We start from the raw sequence: 15,402 nt of genomic DNA, 5'->3' as shown, positions 1-15,402 counted from the left end.
TAGAAACAGAAAATGATGAAGAAACTACTTTTGGATTCCCAATTTTAGATACTAGAGCAATTCTTGGAGAAGAGGTAAAAATGAAGAATATTCCACCTTCGGTTTTACCAAATTTCTATGGAATGTCTTCTGAAGATCCCAATTCATTCATGTTTGAATTTGATATCTTATGTCATAGTTATGGTTATATTGATGATACACATAAGTTTCATCTTTTTCCTGCTACTCTTAAAGAAGATGCATTAAAATGGTTTATGGGACTAGGAAAACACATTATAACTTGTTGGGAAGACATGAGGAAATTTTTTCTTAAGAAGTATTAAGCCTATTGTAGGCCTAGAGATTCAAAGGAAGATATTTTTAGAATGTCTCAACAAGAAGATGAAAGTTTGGAAAAATACTTAGAACGATTTCTTTACAACTTACAAAAATCCAAACAACATTCTCTAAATCCTGATACCATTCAAACATTTTTTTCTCAAAGGAATATGAGATGAGTATCTTGATATTCTTAATATGATGGGAAAAAGAGACATCTCATTTTTGCCATTTGATGAAATTGCAGAATTGTGTCAAAAGTATTCTAGAGGTAGAGCAAAGAGTGGAAAAAGAGATGTAAATTCAAAAGTTACTAAATCAACATTAGGAAGCATAACAAGAGCTGAATTAGAGAATTTGTTTGAGAAATTTAGAATTGAAATTTTGAGCACATTAGGAACACAAGTTGATGTTCTTAAAGCTAAGAAGAAACAAGATGAACAAGATCTAGTACTATCAATTTTCTATCCTAAATCAAGGAAGAAACATCCACTTAGGGAATGTCCTTTAGATGGTATTCAGATTTGTGGACTTTGTACTGAAAATCATCTAACTGATAATTGTCCAAAGCTAAAGGAATTACAAGCAAATTCAATAGATGAAAGTAAAAGAATTGACTCTCTCTATTATTTGGCACCAAAAAGACCTTGGCAACCATGGTTTATAGGTATGCCTCAAAATTTATCTCAACAATTTACTCAATATCCTGCCCAAACTTCATGGAATGCTCCTATGCAATGGTAAGCTTGGTCTTCTCAGCAAAACCAAAACCAAAACCAAAACCATCCTTCACAAAGTTGGAAGGGATATGCTTATGGAGCCCAACCTCCCCAAAAAATTTACCTTCAAAAACGATATTAGCAACAATATCAATCTTATCCTCAATAGTGATATCAACATCCATATCCTCAACAACCATTTCCATATCAGCAATTCCATCAATCCCCTCAATCAAATCCATTCACAACAATTAATGTTTGCATTAACACAACCTCAACAGCGTCAATTGCCTTCTAACCAAACACCACCTAGACCAGTTCAACTACCAGCCCAATCGGTAGCAAATCCAAGCAAAAAAGTGGAGAGGCGAATCTACAATATTGAAGAAGGAACATCATATTCAATTCTTCCTATTCAAAGCATCCACTTGAGGTCTGGAAAAATCTTACAAAAAGACTCTCCTATAATTATAGAAGAAAAAATTGAGGAGGAGAGAAATCTTGAAAAACATAATGTAGAACAACAAATTCAGAAGAGTAGAATAATAACAACTCAAACACCTCCTTTTCTAGAAAGGTTAGTAGAGCAAAAATCTTCAACCTCTCTTCCTGAATTTGACATTTTAGATTAATTGAAAAACTCTTATGTTAAAATTCCTTTATTGCGTGCTATTAAAGATATTCTTATTTATACAAAGGCAGCTAAGGAATTGTGCACACAGAAAACTGCAAAAAGAAAACAAGATCCACCTACGATTCATGTCATTGGGAAACTAGCTAGTCTTATGTCAACAAAAACTACAATTGAAAAATATGTTGATCCCGGAATACCTATGGTAACCATCTCAATCAACAATTTTTCAATTTCTAAAACTCTAATTAACTTAAGAGCTGCTATCAATGTCAAGACAACAAAAACCATAAAATATTTGAACTTGCCAAATATTTGACCAACCACTAGAATTTTGGAACTAGCTGACAGATCCAAAGTAGTGCGAAGAGGGAGTGTTAATTTCTCGCAGCATCGGATGTGCGATAAGTCTCAAATTTTGTAGGAAGGCTTGAGTACATGTATTCCAAAGAACCCAGAAAGCGTTTTTGGAAATTCCACCTAGAAATAGTTTTATTAAAATAATTAATTATTTTTAATGGGACCCTAAGTCTAAACTTAAGAAAATAAAATAAGTAAAGGATACTAATCTAACTGTGGGTGTAACTTCTAGAAGACGACAAGGATCAAGCATAAATGATCTTAGCCATTGATTAGCTTCTAATATGGGCCATTGAATGTCAATGAGGAGATTATTTAGGGAGGCTTGAGGGTCATTTAGAAAGACACACAGAGAGAGTTTAGAAGATCGAATTTCTGAAGTAAAGCAACTGCCAGAGAGAGATTCGAAGTGAGCTTTTGCAGTGAGGGGCAGGGATGTATCCGAAGGGAATTCTCCACAGTTAGAGAATGCTTAGTAGATAAGAAAGAGGGAGATCCAGCAGTGGTAGCGTTGAGCCAGAGGGGCTGATGCAAAGCCACGTAGAGGCAGCATGAAAGCCAAGAGGGAGTCTGAAATTTGCATAAGGAATTCGAGTTTCAGAAGCTGGGAGTTGGGGTGTGAGACTGAGAGGCAGAAATCAAATCACTTGGTCGACCAGCTAGAGGATTGACACTGTCCCTAGTGAGCTTGACGTTGGGCTGACGCAGACACTGCACAGAGGCAACACAAAGGCAACCAGTAAAATCGGGGGCAATCTTTCTAGGGCTGGATCAGCGAAGATTCCCAATGATAGTGTGATGTAATCTCACAAATCTCTCTGTCAAGATTATTCTGTGTAACTGGATTATCGGGAAGGCTTCCAGAGATGTATTCAAATTTTACTACTGCATAATAATAAAACCCTCAGAGTTGTTGCATCGGTTTTCCCGCATTGGGTTTTCCAGGGACGTTTGTCCAAAAACAACTATGTCATTTGTGTGTATCTTTCTCTATTGTTCAGTTTCTTGTTTCGGCATATTATTTAAATGGTTTAGGCTGCAATTATGTAGTTCGATGTTTGTTGTAGGAAACTGCAAATAGTTTGTTCATGTAAATCTAACAAGTAGAAGAAATATCATCAGTGCTGCAGTAGGAATTCTCGGGTTTAAGGAATTTTCACAATATTTGCTAGCGCAACATAGAAGATAATTTGGGGTTGAGTTCTTAGTGGTTGGGCAACAATTTTGAGACCTAGACATGGCTTAGCCTGTTGTAGCAAGCATAGGTTCCACTTTCCTACACATTGTCCTCTCTTTCTCATATAATATTAATGAAATTGTTGTTTTGGGTCATTTTTATGGCATTTGGTATTAAGATGTAAATGTGCAACCATTTTTTGGTTTTTTTCCCTTGTGCATGTTATTGTTACACTACAAATTTTCTATTTAGAATATTACACAAATTCACATATTCTAGAGAAACAAATCCATACATTAAACAATTTTCAAAGAAAATTTTTGGCATCAATACTAAGCACTTACAAGAGACATGCAATATATTCATTCATCATTCAAGAAGAAGCTCCAAAGAAGAAACGTGAATTATCTTCCACATCAAAATGCATTAAAAGAGTCTCCAATAGCTCCAAAGAAAAAGTTTGAGTTCTTTACAAGAGAAAGAATCCAAGTGTGATGATGATGTCTCACAAATGAACCTAAGTTCTATTTATACAAGTCCTCATAAGTCAAATTAGCCCACAAAATATTAAAATAATGAGCAAGAAACATGCCTTAGTCACAAACCGACCAAGTAGTTTTTTCAAATTATAAATCAACCATCCAAATGCTAGCTAAGTTAATGATGTCATGCTGATGTAGGGTTGTTGGAGGGCAACATTGAGTCCTCTAGGTGCCCAAATGAGAGAGGGCTCCATAAATCACTAATTAGGAGATGGCCCCTAATTCTCCATGCAAGTCATCATGTGGGGCCCCAAAGTGGGTTTGGGGCACAAATGTTGGTCGCATGGATCTCTTGGTGATACAATAGATTGTGTAATGCTCCAAATGAGGGCTTCGATGATGGTGCCTACCCTCCCATGTCTCAAGAGTGAGACAAACCTCCTCTAGGCCTCAAATAAACTTCCACTCTATAATGGTACTCCAACTAGGCACATGGTCCAAGAGCATCATCTTAAAAATAATGTGGGGCAATAAACAAACTGTTGAAAGTGATAAGGATGCCCATGGTGTGAAATGATGCTTTGCATATGAGGGGTGTCCCATGGATCTCAACGCATCCCATTTGATGTCAATATGATCCTTTAGTTGATTTGGGCTGCAATTAAGTTGTCTAGCTCATGATGAAACCACTTTCCAATTACATATAATGTCCAATGCACCTCCTCACCTTTACGTACAATAATTCATTAGTGCATCTTAGTTAAACAAGCTTATTTATCAAGGGCATAGTGATACTTCATATGGGGATTCCCTTCCAAATTTGGGGCTTTCAGCTCGAAGTAGTGTTATCTCCCTAGGTAGGAGTAGTTAATAAATGATTCTATTAGGTGTTCCCAACTCCTAAGGGGAAAGACAGATTTGAGGTACATCCTTCAATTGATAGGGGTCATGTGAATAATGATGAGATGGATGGGGACACAAGTGTCTCAAGGCCATATGTCATGGGTACAAGGGTGGAATCATGTATACATGAGTTACCCTTGCCTTTGTTTTCCCACATTTCTATATTTGTCTTTTTCCTTTTATTGATTTTTTTTTGTATTACTGCTCAATGCTCCAAGAAATGAGAGCATGCTATGTGTGATGTAAGCAGATACTACCCCCTTGAGGTGGGCTAGTTCGTCGCTCACCAGGGGTTGGGACATGCATGGGTTCCTTAATGATGTGAGGGCACCCATGGGCCCTAGGAACTAGGGTGATAGCCATAACAATAAGGGGTAGAGCTCATGTTTGGCTTTTGCCCACGTGCTATTTTAATGTCATGAGCATATTTTTCATTTTATAATATTCTTTTCTTTTGTCTCTTGCTTGCGGCCATGAAATGATTTTAACTTTATTTTAGCTGCATCAACCTCCAAGGAAATATTTCCAGCACTAATCCATATGTGGACAAGGGGAGGGGACGTGTCAGTGCCTTGTGGTTCCATTGGTCATGTGGACCCAAAGAGGAAAGATGGTGAAATAAGGCCTGTGCGAAGGGGAATGAAAAATGTGGAATGGGAAAACAACACTCCGCTACCAAAATCGAGGTTTCCCAAGTAGTGCCATTCCTAAATCTATAGGCCAATAGGGGAGATCCCACATGATTACAATTGAGGATTAACCCCCCATTTAAGGTGAGGAAACAAGATCCCGATCAAACCCACCCTTCTTCCAGGTCACCCAATAATCCATGCCAAGAATGCCCAATGAAAAATAAGCATAAGCACCCAATTACAAAATGAAAAACATACCTTATAGGTTGGAATGCCCACCTTTGAACATATTCTCTCCACATATGGGAAAGGGGACATATGACTGATTCAGGGATCAGATATCAAATGGCACAATACATCAAGTACATCGATGGTTGTTAGCAGTTGTTGGCAGTCAGCTGAAGAAATGTCTAGGAGAAAATTTCTCATATGGGGTCACCCACTTTTGGTGGGTGATAGTTTTCAACAAATAAGAAGATATAGCGGTCATACTTTAGAGTTCATTCTCAAGTATTGACACGTCTTGCAGTGGAGATTTATTCATCTTATCACCTTGTATTTGACAGGATAGGAATTGATAATCAACTGCCAGACTCAAAGAAATATCAAGCGAGCCTGAGCCACAACTTGAACTAAAGTCAACTGCTAGAGCCTAGAGTTAAAGTTAGCCATAGATAGAGTCATAGTAGTATCTAGAGATAGATTCATGCTCCATGAGCATGTTTTGGTTGTTGGTCTGCCTTAAACCCTCATTGGAAGAAGACTTTGGTTTCTACTACATCAATTTGTGGTCATCTTCAAACCATCATCAAGGAGCATTTCCACTTCGCAGAAGACTTCAACTTCTATATAGATTCAGAATTGTCCTAGGATTTGCTTTGAGCTTTAGTTATAGAGTTGGTGGTTGTTAAAATTGGCAACCAGGGCAAAACTTCATGTGGGTCATTTTATTCATGGCTGATAATATTTTTATTAGATTCCTCTCGTCGAGAGGTGTAGGATTGATATAAAGATCATCCGATTCCAATAAGTATTCATGGAGATATGAATTTATTTTGATTATGGAATTATTATCAAGCCGACCTACAACTCATGTAGGCTCAGAAGCCCAATAGTCGCGTCTATTCATCCACCAACGTTGTGTATAAATATAAGAGGACTTTTCCTCATTTGGACTCACTCATCTCATCACATCTCTCTCTCTCTCTACTACGTAGAAATGAATCTCTTCTCTACTGCGCTGAAATGGGTCTCTCTCTCACACATGTGAAGCCGAAAGCTGCTGAATTTGAAGCTACAACTGCAGAAGTAAAGATTGACTTGCGTGGCCTAGAAGATCTCCTCTTTGGAACTGTGCTGTAGGTTCATTTAAACCTCCTCCGAAAGCTGCAACTTTTGGTGGTGGAATGAAGTCAATCCGATGAACGATTTGCAAGATATTGACTGCCTTAGTTTGAAGCCGGAAACTGCTGAAACTGAAGCTGCAACTGTAGAAGTAAAGATTGACCTGCGTGGCCTAGAAGATCTCCTCTTTGGAACTGCGTTGTAGGTTCATCTGAACCTCCTCTGAAAGCCGCAACTTTTGGTGGTGGAATGAAGTCAATCCGACGAACGGTTTGCAAGATATCGTCTGCCCTAGTTTGATAATAAAGCCGCTAATGCTGATGCTGCTGATCTAGGGTTTGCTACCGCTGATATGAATCAGATTTATTGTATTATTTCTCTCTGCTGAATTATTGAAGATAAAAGAAGATTTAATCAAAGGGTTTCCCCACACATTGTGGGGTTTGTCCCTGGCTAGCCGCCACATCTTGTGTCTCTTGTCTTGGCTTGTTTTATGTCGATCGTTTAATGTTCTATCTGCACTTTACTTTATGTACATGTGATTGCTAATCGGTGGAATATAATAAGAAAAAGAAGTAAACTGTTATAAGCATAGAACATACCATAACTTAACAGTGGTCAACCTTAAACCATTGCCAACAGAAACTTCAAGTTCTTCTACTTCTTATGGTTTTGGTATTCCTTAAACCAACTTTTTAGAGAGCATATCCAATTATTCGTTTCCATGTATTTTTGTGTTTTAGCTTTCCTATTGGACTCACATACACCCCTTTATATTGGCGGGGGGGTGGGGCAGGGCGGGGGCGGTAATGTTGGAGACCTAATCCATTAGGGTTGGTGTGGACACGTGAACTGGCATGGGGAGTTCAAGAGACCTATTGGAAGATGAAAACCAAGGGTCATTGAGATTTGAATTTATGTGTATCATATTCTTAATTGAATGCATTCCACGATTATTTCAATCCACTGTCTATTTTTGTTTGTGATTTTAACAATTCTTCCATAGATTTTTACTCATTCACTCCATTAGCTTTTCTTGAGAAAGGCATTGGTCTTATCTCTTACACCAATTTCTAAAATAAATGAAACCCTATTTTTTGAAAGGGTAAATTAGGTTAGGTTTAGCAAAATCATTTATTTCCAACATCATTTAGGTTAGGTCATAGCAAAATCATTTAGAGTTAGAACTTGCATGCATTCATTTGCAAATGTATGTGAAAATTCCACAACAAGAACCCCTATTGCAACAACTAGTGATATTACTCCTATTTGTTAAATTCCTTTAACCAAATTACTTGCGGTTTCCTATGGAAAATATCATAATACATTCACTGTAGCCTTCACTTAATTAAATATTATGTGGAAACAAGACACTGAGCAAGAAAGAAAATACAACGCAATAGACACCGTTTTTTTTGGACAAATGTCCCTGGAAAAACCCAATGCGGGAGAACCCGTGCAACAGTTCTGAGGGCTTATTATTGTTAAGCAATAGCAAATTATGAATACATGTTTGAATACCTCTTAGGTTTTTTAGTTACATAGAGAGAAATAATGGCAAAAAGATTTGTGAGATTACCTCACACAATCACTGAGAAAATCCTGGTTGATCCGGATATTGAATGAAGTGCCTCTGGCAAGCCCTATGCTACTCTATGCAGTCTCTGCATCAACCTCTCTAGGTTCTGCGTCACCCAATCTGCTGATCGATTTGCTGCCTGGAATCTATGCTCTTAGCCTCCCGGTCTCACATCCCGGCTCCCAACTTCTGAAACTTACTCTCCTCATCAAAATCTCGGATTCTCTCTCACCCTCTATGCCACCTCTGTGTGGCCCTTCATGGCTTTGCGTAAGCCTCTACATCTGGGCTACTAGATCACTCTCTGCCTCTCTCCGCTGATGATTCTCCGACTAAGAAAATCTCTCTCTGGATGTTATCCTTGTCCCTCAACTGCAAGAAATCTCTTTGATCATAACTTCCTCCTGAGAACTTCTCACTTCAGAAATTCGATCTTTTGATCTCTTGGTGTGTATTTTCCAAATGACCCTCAAGCCCCTTTTTATATCTTTCTGGTGGACAACCAATGACCTAGATTAACTCCTAATCAAAAGATCAGATCATTTTGGCTTAATCTCCGTCTTCTTCTAGAAGTTACACCCACGATTAGGTTACCCATTAATATTTTAATTTTCCTAAGTCTAACTCCATTACAAATATTAATTATTTTAATAAAATCGTTTTTGGGTGGAATTTTCCAAAACACTTTCTGGGTTCTTTGGAATACATGTGCCTAAGCCTCCTTGCAAAATTTGAGGCCTAGAGCACATCCAACGCTACCTGAAATCAACACTCCCTCTTAGCGAGGAATGTGCTCTAGCAATATACGCTGCTGCATGTTGCTCTAACTCTGAAGCATCGTCCTCTGCTCTGCTGATGTCTGACATGCTGTCCATCAATTACTCCACTGGTGCTATAACTGTACTGCTGCTGACATTGCCACTGTGAACACTGCATCCGTACTACAACTCCCTCTCAAGTGTTGCTGCTAGCATTGCCACTGTCAATTGCTACTGCATTGCAAACTGTTGCTGCTACTCTATCAACAACGAAAAAACATCCAAAATTACTGAACAAACTGTGTTCAGTATGATACCATGTGAATGCTGGATCCTGACAGCTGCTAGTCTCTACACCGACCCTCTAAATATATTGCATTGTTGCTGACCTCTACTCTGTGCCATTTGCACTGTTGCAAACTCTGCTCTGCGCTATTCAGTCTCTGGCGCTCCTAGCCACTGCAACTCTCTCCAACACTCCTTGACACCATCCGACACTAGTCCATCATGTTACTCTTGATCGGGCTCCCGTATCAAGGGATTGATCCAATAGGTGGACTCCTCAAGGATCCCACCCATTTGTATCTCTGTGTGGCTACAAAACCAAATCACCTCACCTCACTCCTGGAGGTATGGCTGTCAACATGGTGAAATATGATATACTCGTAATGCGGCTGTTATTTCTCTGTTGATGCTTCTGCACTGCTACTGAAACTACTGCAATAATGAGTTTGATCTCCTTAGATCCAGAAGTACTAGCTTCCATAGGGTTGCTCCCTTTGAACTAGGCTCCCTCTGAGTCTCGATCTCCCTATGGGAAATATCTCTACTCCCTCCTAGCAAGTCACACAATCCTCTTGCACTAGTAGTTGGATTGCGAAGCTCTGTGCTGGGAATCTCTTGGCTAGAACTGCAACTGCATACTTCAACTGGGCAATTCACACTGCATGTGTCACTGCAACTAGTTATGCATCTGTCTTCCAGAAACTGACTACAACTAGCTATGCAATTGTCATTTGAATGACTAGTTGCATATGTTGACACTATGATCCTCCTACTAATTCTGTTGAGCTCCCGTAGCAAGGATATTGATCCATGTGAGAAATCTGCAGAAACTAGATCTAATTTGATGCTCTTCCATGGATCCTGTCCATCCATGGCCATCTCTGCAAAAATGTTGAATTGCCTCCTCTCTCCTCTGCGCCACTGCTGGGTTAGCCTACGCACTCCCTGCTAGAGCTAGTAAAACTGCTACCCCTTGCTACTGCTTAGCTCTAGAGAATTCGAATTGCTTGGCTAGGAATTCTTTGAGGAAGAAATTCCCTCAACTGTAATTTTCTTCTTTCTTATGATGTTTTTCTGCCCAGCTAACTACCTATATAAAAATTTGTGTCCCATAAGCTTCTCCTCACGCTGAGGCTTTAGCGCTGCTCTCTCTGCCCCAACAAAAGATTCGAACTAGGAGTCTCTCTCTGTGTCGACTCACTTAGAGAGAGACTGTCTTGAAAATCAACCCTCGGTTAGGAACTGTGCAAACCCTCTAAGGTTTCAAACTGCTGCTTCCTGTAGCTTTTCAATCTCCCTCTTTTGCTCAACGCTGGATCTACCGGCTCTGCTCTTCTTGCTTCACCTGCAACTCTAATACGATGTGAAAATTTCACAACATGAACCCCTATTGCAGTAACTGATGATATTACTCCATATTCTTCTAGAAATTACACCCACGATTAGATTAATACCCATTAATATTTTAATTTTCCCAAGTTTAGACTTAGGAACTCCATTAAAAATATTAATTATTTTAATAAAATCATTTATGGGTGGAATTTACCAACATGCTTTCTAGGTTCTTTGGAATACATGTGCCCAAGCCTCCCTCGAAAATTTGAGGCCTAGAGCACATCCAATGCTGCCCCAAATCAACAATGTAAAAATACCATTTTATATGCATTTTCAACAATAATTTAGGGTTGTCATCTAGAGTTTTTCTTATTGCCATAAGTGTTTTCTACCAATGAAAAATGTTATAATTTATTCTCTTGTTTACTAATTTATTAGGCCTAATTTTTCACTTGTTTATAATATATTTTTGAGTTATTATCTCTTTGCTATTATAAATATTTGCATGCTGTAAATTGTTGATTGAAACCCTAATTTATTGTAATAGTGTAATTTCTTGATTGCATCTGTTTCACAACCTATTTGAGCTTCTATTAGTTGAACTAAGCCTTCTAGATTTAGCCATAGAGATCATTAAATTCTCTCTTCAAATTATGCCTTAAATCACCCAAATCCCTAATCATTACTTGTCCTTGGGTGAATATTATTGTAGAACCGTTAGGGGGAATTTAGCCAAAGTCTCTTTGGGTTACCTAGTCCCTAAAATTTATGGGGAAGCCATCATTGTGGGGATTGTATCCAACCATAGAAATGAGGGGACTAGTTGTTGAGGTGATAATGGTAACTCTCCCTTGTTTCTCTTAATATAAGCTGCTTAGTGAGGCTTTGCATAAGGGTGCTACATTGTGGTAACAATACCCAACCCCTTGCAATTCCAAGAGAATATCATCATTCTATAGTTCGATGAGTTTTACTATCATTGCCAAAGGTTACAATGTCAGTTGGGCTTCCAATGCTTTCTCGATATTGTGGCATCTTCCTTCCTTCATCTAAGTCCTCTTCATTTTATTCTGGTAAGTATACTTGTTTTTAAGTAAACAAACTAGCGTGGGAGGGATGCAATTTGATGAGGGAGTAAGATGAGAGAGTCAATGGCAAGTTTACAAGGACTTAAAGTGAATCCAAGGATAGGATCAAAGGTTTAGTAATGGCCATAGGTCTTTTGGCCTACTATTTTAATGAAAAGATGGTTCGATGTTTCCACCAACATGTAATGGTGACAGTCAAATACGAACACCATATGGTTCTTTGCTTCTCAACTTCAATCTTAAATGATAAAAAATGAATGCATGCATGTTGACCCTTTTCAATACAAATGTAATAAAAGAATAATAAACACACATTAAATTCTTTCTTTTCATGAAACATCAATTTGATTTGTTAATCAATAGTTAATAGTCTATACTTCCGTAGTTGAAAACACTGCATGGCCTCTACCCATCACAAAGAAAAAAAAGTCTTATCGTGGATTTTATTATCATCTAACAGATAGCGGAAGAAATACACAATAATTGCTTATTGATCTTAAAAAGAAGAAAGCAAACTTTCAAACACATTCGAAATGGAATCGTCCAATGTCTTGAATGTTGGAGCACCTCTTAGAAAATAATCGAAATGGATTTTAATTTTCACAATAAAAAAATATTAGCCTTTTTCTCTAACTTCCCGTAACCATTCACATTCTCATTTGTGGCATATCATATTTTTCTTACTTTGAAATTTGATGATAAGCTATATTTGAAATGCACATCATTTTTCTAAAATGTATGTGATATTTCATTAGTAAACAATAAAAGACATCAGTTGCGATACACCATGGACCTAGAGGGTGGTCAGAGGTTCCCCTCCATAGCCAAGAGGGTAAAAGCATGCCCATTTTATGCAAACCACATGCATATTTTTACATAGCAGTGAAATTAATAATTTCTAACACATTTTATAACAATTCACTCCTTGCACATACATTGCGTAAACACATACTCACTAGAAGCCTCCGTGATCAAGCACTTGCCCTCGGTAACCTTCTTATATCATAATTTTAAATGTAAATACCTCGAGGTGAAATACTTATCACCGGAAAATAAATTAATCTTAAGTTGGATGTTATTCTACAAACAATAATTGACTTTTCAAATATAAATTAATATTTAAGAATTTACCAAAAAATTAGGAAGAAAATTCTTCCTCTTGCTTTATTGTTGGTTCTTTTTGCTCTACCGAAGACTCTTCATGTTCACCTGAGTAAGCCACATCGGTGGATCGAGGTAGGAAAGGCTCAAATGTCATAAGAACTACTATCAGAACGACAACATTTAAAATGAAGAAAACCATCTGATTACCTGCAATACGCATAAAAGGCCCCAGTAAGTAAGCTTTTCAAATGTTCCCAAATAATCATGTATTTTTGAAATTCAAGTGATATTACAGGGATCTGGAGATTTAAAAAACATCTCACAAAAGTGTACTCGATCCCAAATAATCATGTATTTTTTAAATTCAAGTGATATTCCAAAGATCTGGAGATTTAAAAAACATCTCACAAAAGTGTACTCGGAGAAGGCAAAAGAAGAGATACAAGAGTTTGATAATTCTACAACTGGGGAAAATGGTTACAATTCACAATTTTCTCCAACTCTTCACAAAATGAATAACCTAGTGTGAACGCAAATCCAGTTCTAGTACTACATAAAAACTTGGTATAGATTCAAAGAATAATGATTTTACTTAACATTTAAGGAAATATAAGAAATTTCTCATTTTTAGATATTATTGAATTTGACCAAGGTTGCTATTTTTGGGAAAGAAATGCTTTAAACGACGTAATGTTATAGAAATCAAATGAGCAAAGGCAAATGATGTTTATACTCGTGATATTCACAAAAGAGAGGATTGAAAGGGGTGCAACCTTAGAGAGAACAATAACCCAAGACTGCTATACACAGAATTAAACCTACAACGAGTGCAAATACTCTATGGTACCCACATGCTCATCACTTAAATATTAAATAGTATAGATGAGAATTGTGTATATATAAACAATTCAAAAGGTAAAACGCTTTCCCCAAAACGGGTTGATATTACATTAATTGTTCATTGTTGACCAGGTTAGCCTTAGCCAAGCCTAAAATATTACAATATGAGTTGTTCGTGGTTGAAAGTGAAGCTTGTACCATATTCAACATCCCCCCTAAGCTAAACAAAGGCCATTTAAAGAAAATGATGAATGCAAATAATAATGCATGTATAAATATTCATCTCAATATAAAGTTGACCATGGATGAAAATAAAGATTACCCCTCTTTTCAACATCCCACCTACTCTGAATAGAGGGGCACTAATGCAACCCAGGATGGCATGCAAACCATCCCCACATTGGATTGCGAGCCTACACTTAAAACAGGGCATAGAAAGTATTGGAAGTGCACACAAATTTTAAAACACAAGCACATAAGGGAGAAATTAAAATTTGCATTACCAACACTTTTCTTAAATTGCATACTGATGTATTTACATGCATATGCCTCGAGTAGCTTTAAACATTGTAAATAAAGATACAGTTAAATGCTGTTTTCTTCAAAGAAAAAGAAAGATTGGAATGGCTCGTTGGTCTCAATCTTAGAGAGGCTTACAATAATTTTCTAAGAGAATCTAAAAACACAGAGTTATGTCACCTGGGTGCTTTTGTATTTCATTGCCGCTAAGGCTTTTCTCTTCTTCAATTTCTTCTTCCTTTTCTCCTCCCTCGTGTTATATTCTCCCTTTTCTCTATTTTTCACTTCTTCTTTACCTTCATATTTTTTTCCTTCTTTTCTCACCAGCTTCTCAAAGTTCCATAAATATACCCATTAAATATTGGAATTGTGTTTTTCTTCTTTCCCAAAGCATAAAGCTCTTTTCCTTCATCATTCTACCTTCTACATTTTGTCTATGCAATTCTACTTAGTGGGAATGCTGAAATTTCTTCCTCCTATTTGCATCTTCTGTGGACAGGTTCTTCCAATCAATGAGGAATTCCATAATTTATCTTCACATATTCTTCCCGTTAAAATGGCACTTTCGCAAGAAATTATCTTCTAATGTTACCAAAATTGATATTTATATATTCCCCTGTCAACCATGGCTAAAATAAAAAAGGAGAGAAGGTTTATGTATACTTGACTTTAATACCTCCAAGAGAGCTTGAATGTGGCTAAGAAAAGCTTGAATATAGTGTTAGAGTGGGTTTTATGTATACCGGACTAGAATATAAATGAGAGATTGAATATTATTGAGAGCGCTCAAATGCAACAGTGAGTGGGTGTATGGATCTCAACTTGAATATAGGTTGGATGTGGCCAAGATAAAAAAAAGTGAGTGGGTTATGGATATCCGTCTCAAAATAGGGTTGGCCCTAGTCATAGAATCCCCCTTGATCTAAATAACCACCTTGGAGAGAAGGCATTACAACACAACTTCCCCCCTTTAAATTCAAATGTGGGACATGTTGCCGCAAAATCTAGCAGGCCTTGAAGAGGGAAACCCTACAAGGTATAAACTAGACAATGGGACAACAATGGGGTATAGGCCCTGTTGCTGCACAAACTAGCAAGCCTTGTAGAGAAGCAAAATCTTGAGGGCACAACAACACCCTGGGACAGAGGCCCACTGTTACCACAACCTAAGTCCCCTTCTCTTCTTTGGATTTTCACTGACGAAAGGAGTCCTAGTGTTTCCTCACTTGTGATAGATATGTCTAGGATAGGCTTGAAGTGAGGCAAAGTGGTTCATTCAATGGAAAGGTTCAATAAATGTGAGAGCTTTGGGAGAAGCTAGGAAGACT

The 15,402-nt window shown here is 37.6% G+C and overlaps 1 protein-coding gene across 6 annotated transcripts in view; it reads right to left on the bottom strand.

The window, feature by feature from the left end:
* Positions 1–12,579: 12,579 nt before the first annotated feature.
* The window catches only part of LOC149167294 (protein ZINC INDUCED FACILITATOR-LIKE 1-like), a 365,578-nt gene continuing 362,755 nt past the window's right edge, over positions 12,580–15,402 (bottom strand). For 5 of the 6 annotated variants that reach the window (XM_089432943.1, XM_089432940.1, XM_089432946.1 and 2 more), the window contains one exon: positions 12,580–12,922. In XM_089432943.1, coding sequence (XP_089289069.1) covers positions 12,750–12,922 — 173 coding nt within the window. In that variant the 3' untranslated portion in view covers positions 12,580–12,749. The remainder of the gene's footprint in view (positions 12,923–15,402) is intronic. The other variant, XM_089432944.1, reaches the window with a different exon arrangement.

The sequence above is a fragment of the Pinus tabuliformis genome, chromosome 5_1, assembly GCF_031772625.1.
Source record: "Pinus tabuliformis cultivar Carrire ecotype Pingquan chromosome 5_1, CPIR1, whole genome shotgun sequence".
Lineage (NCBI taxonomy): Eukaryota > Viridiplantae > Streptophyta > Pinopsida > Pinales > Pinaceae > Pinus > Pinus tabuliformis.
The sequence above is the reverse complement of the archived record's forward strand: the minus strand, read 5'-3'. Positions and strand labels throughout refer to the sequence as shown.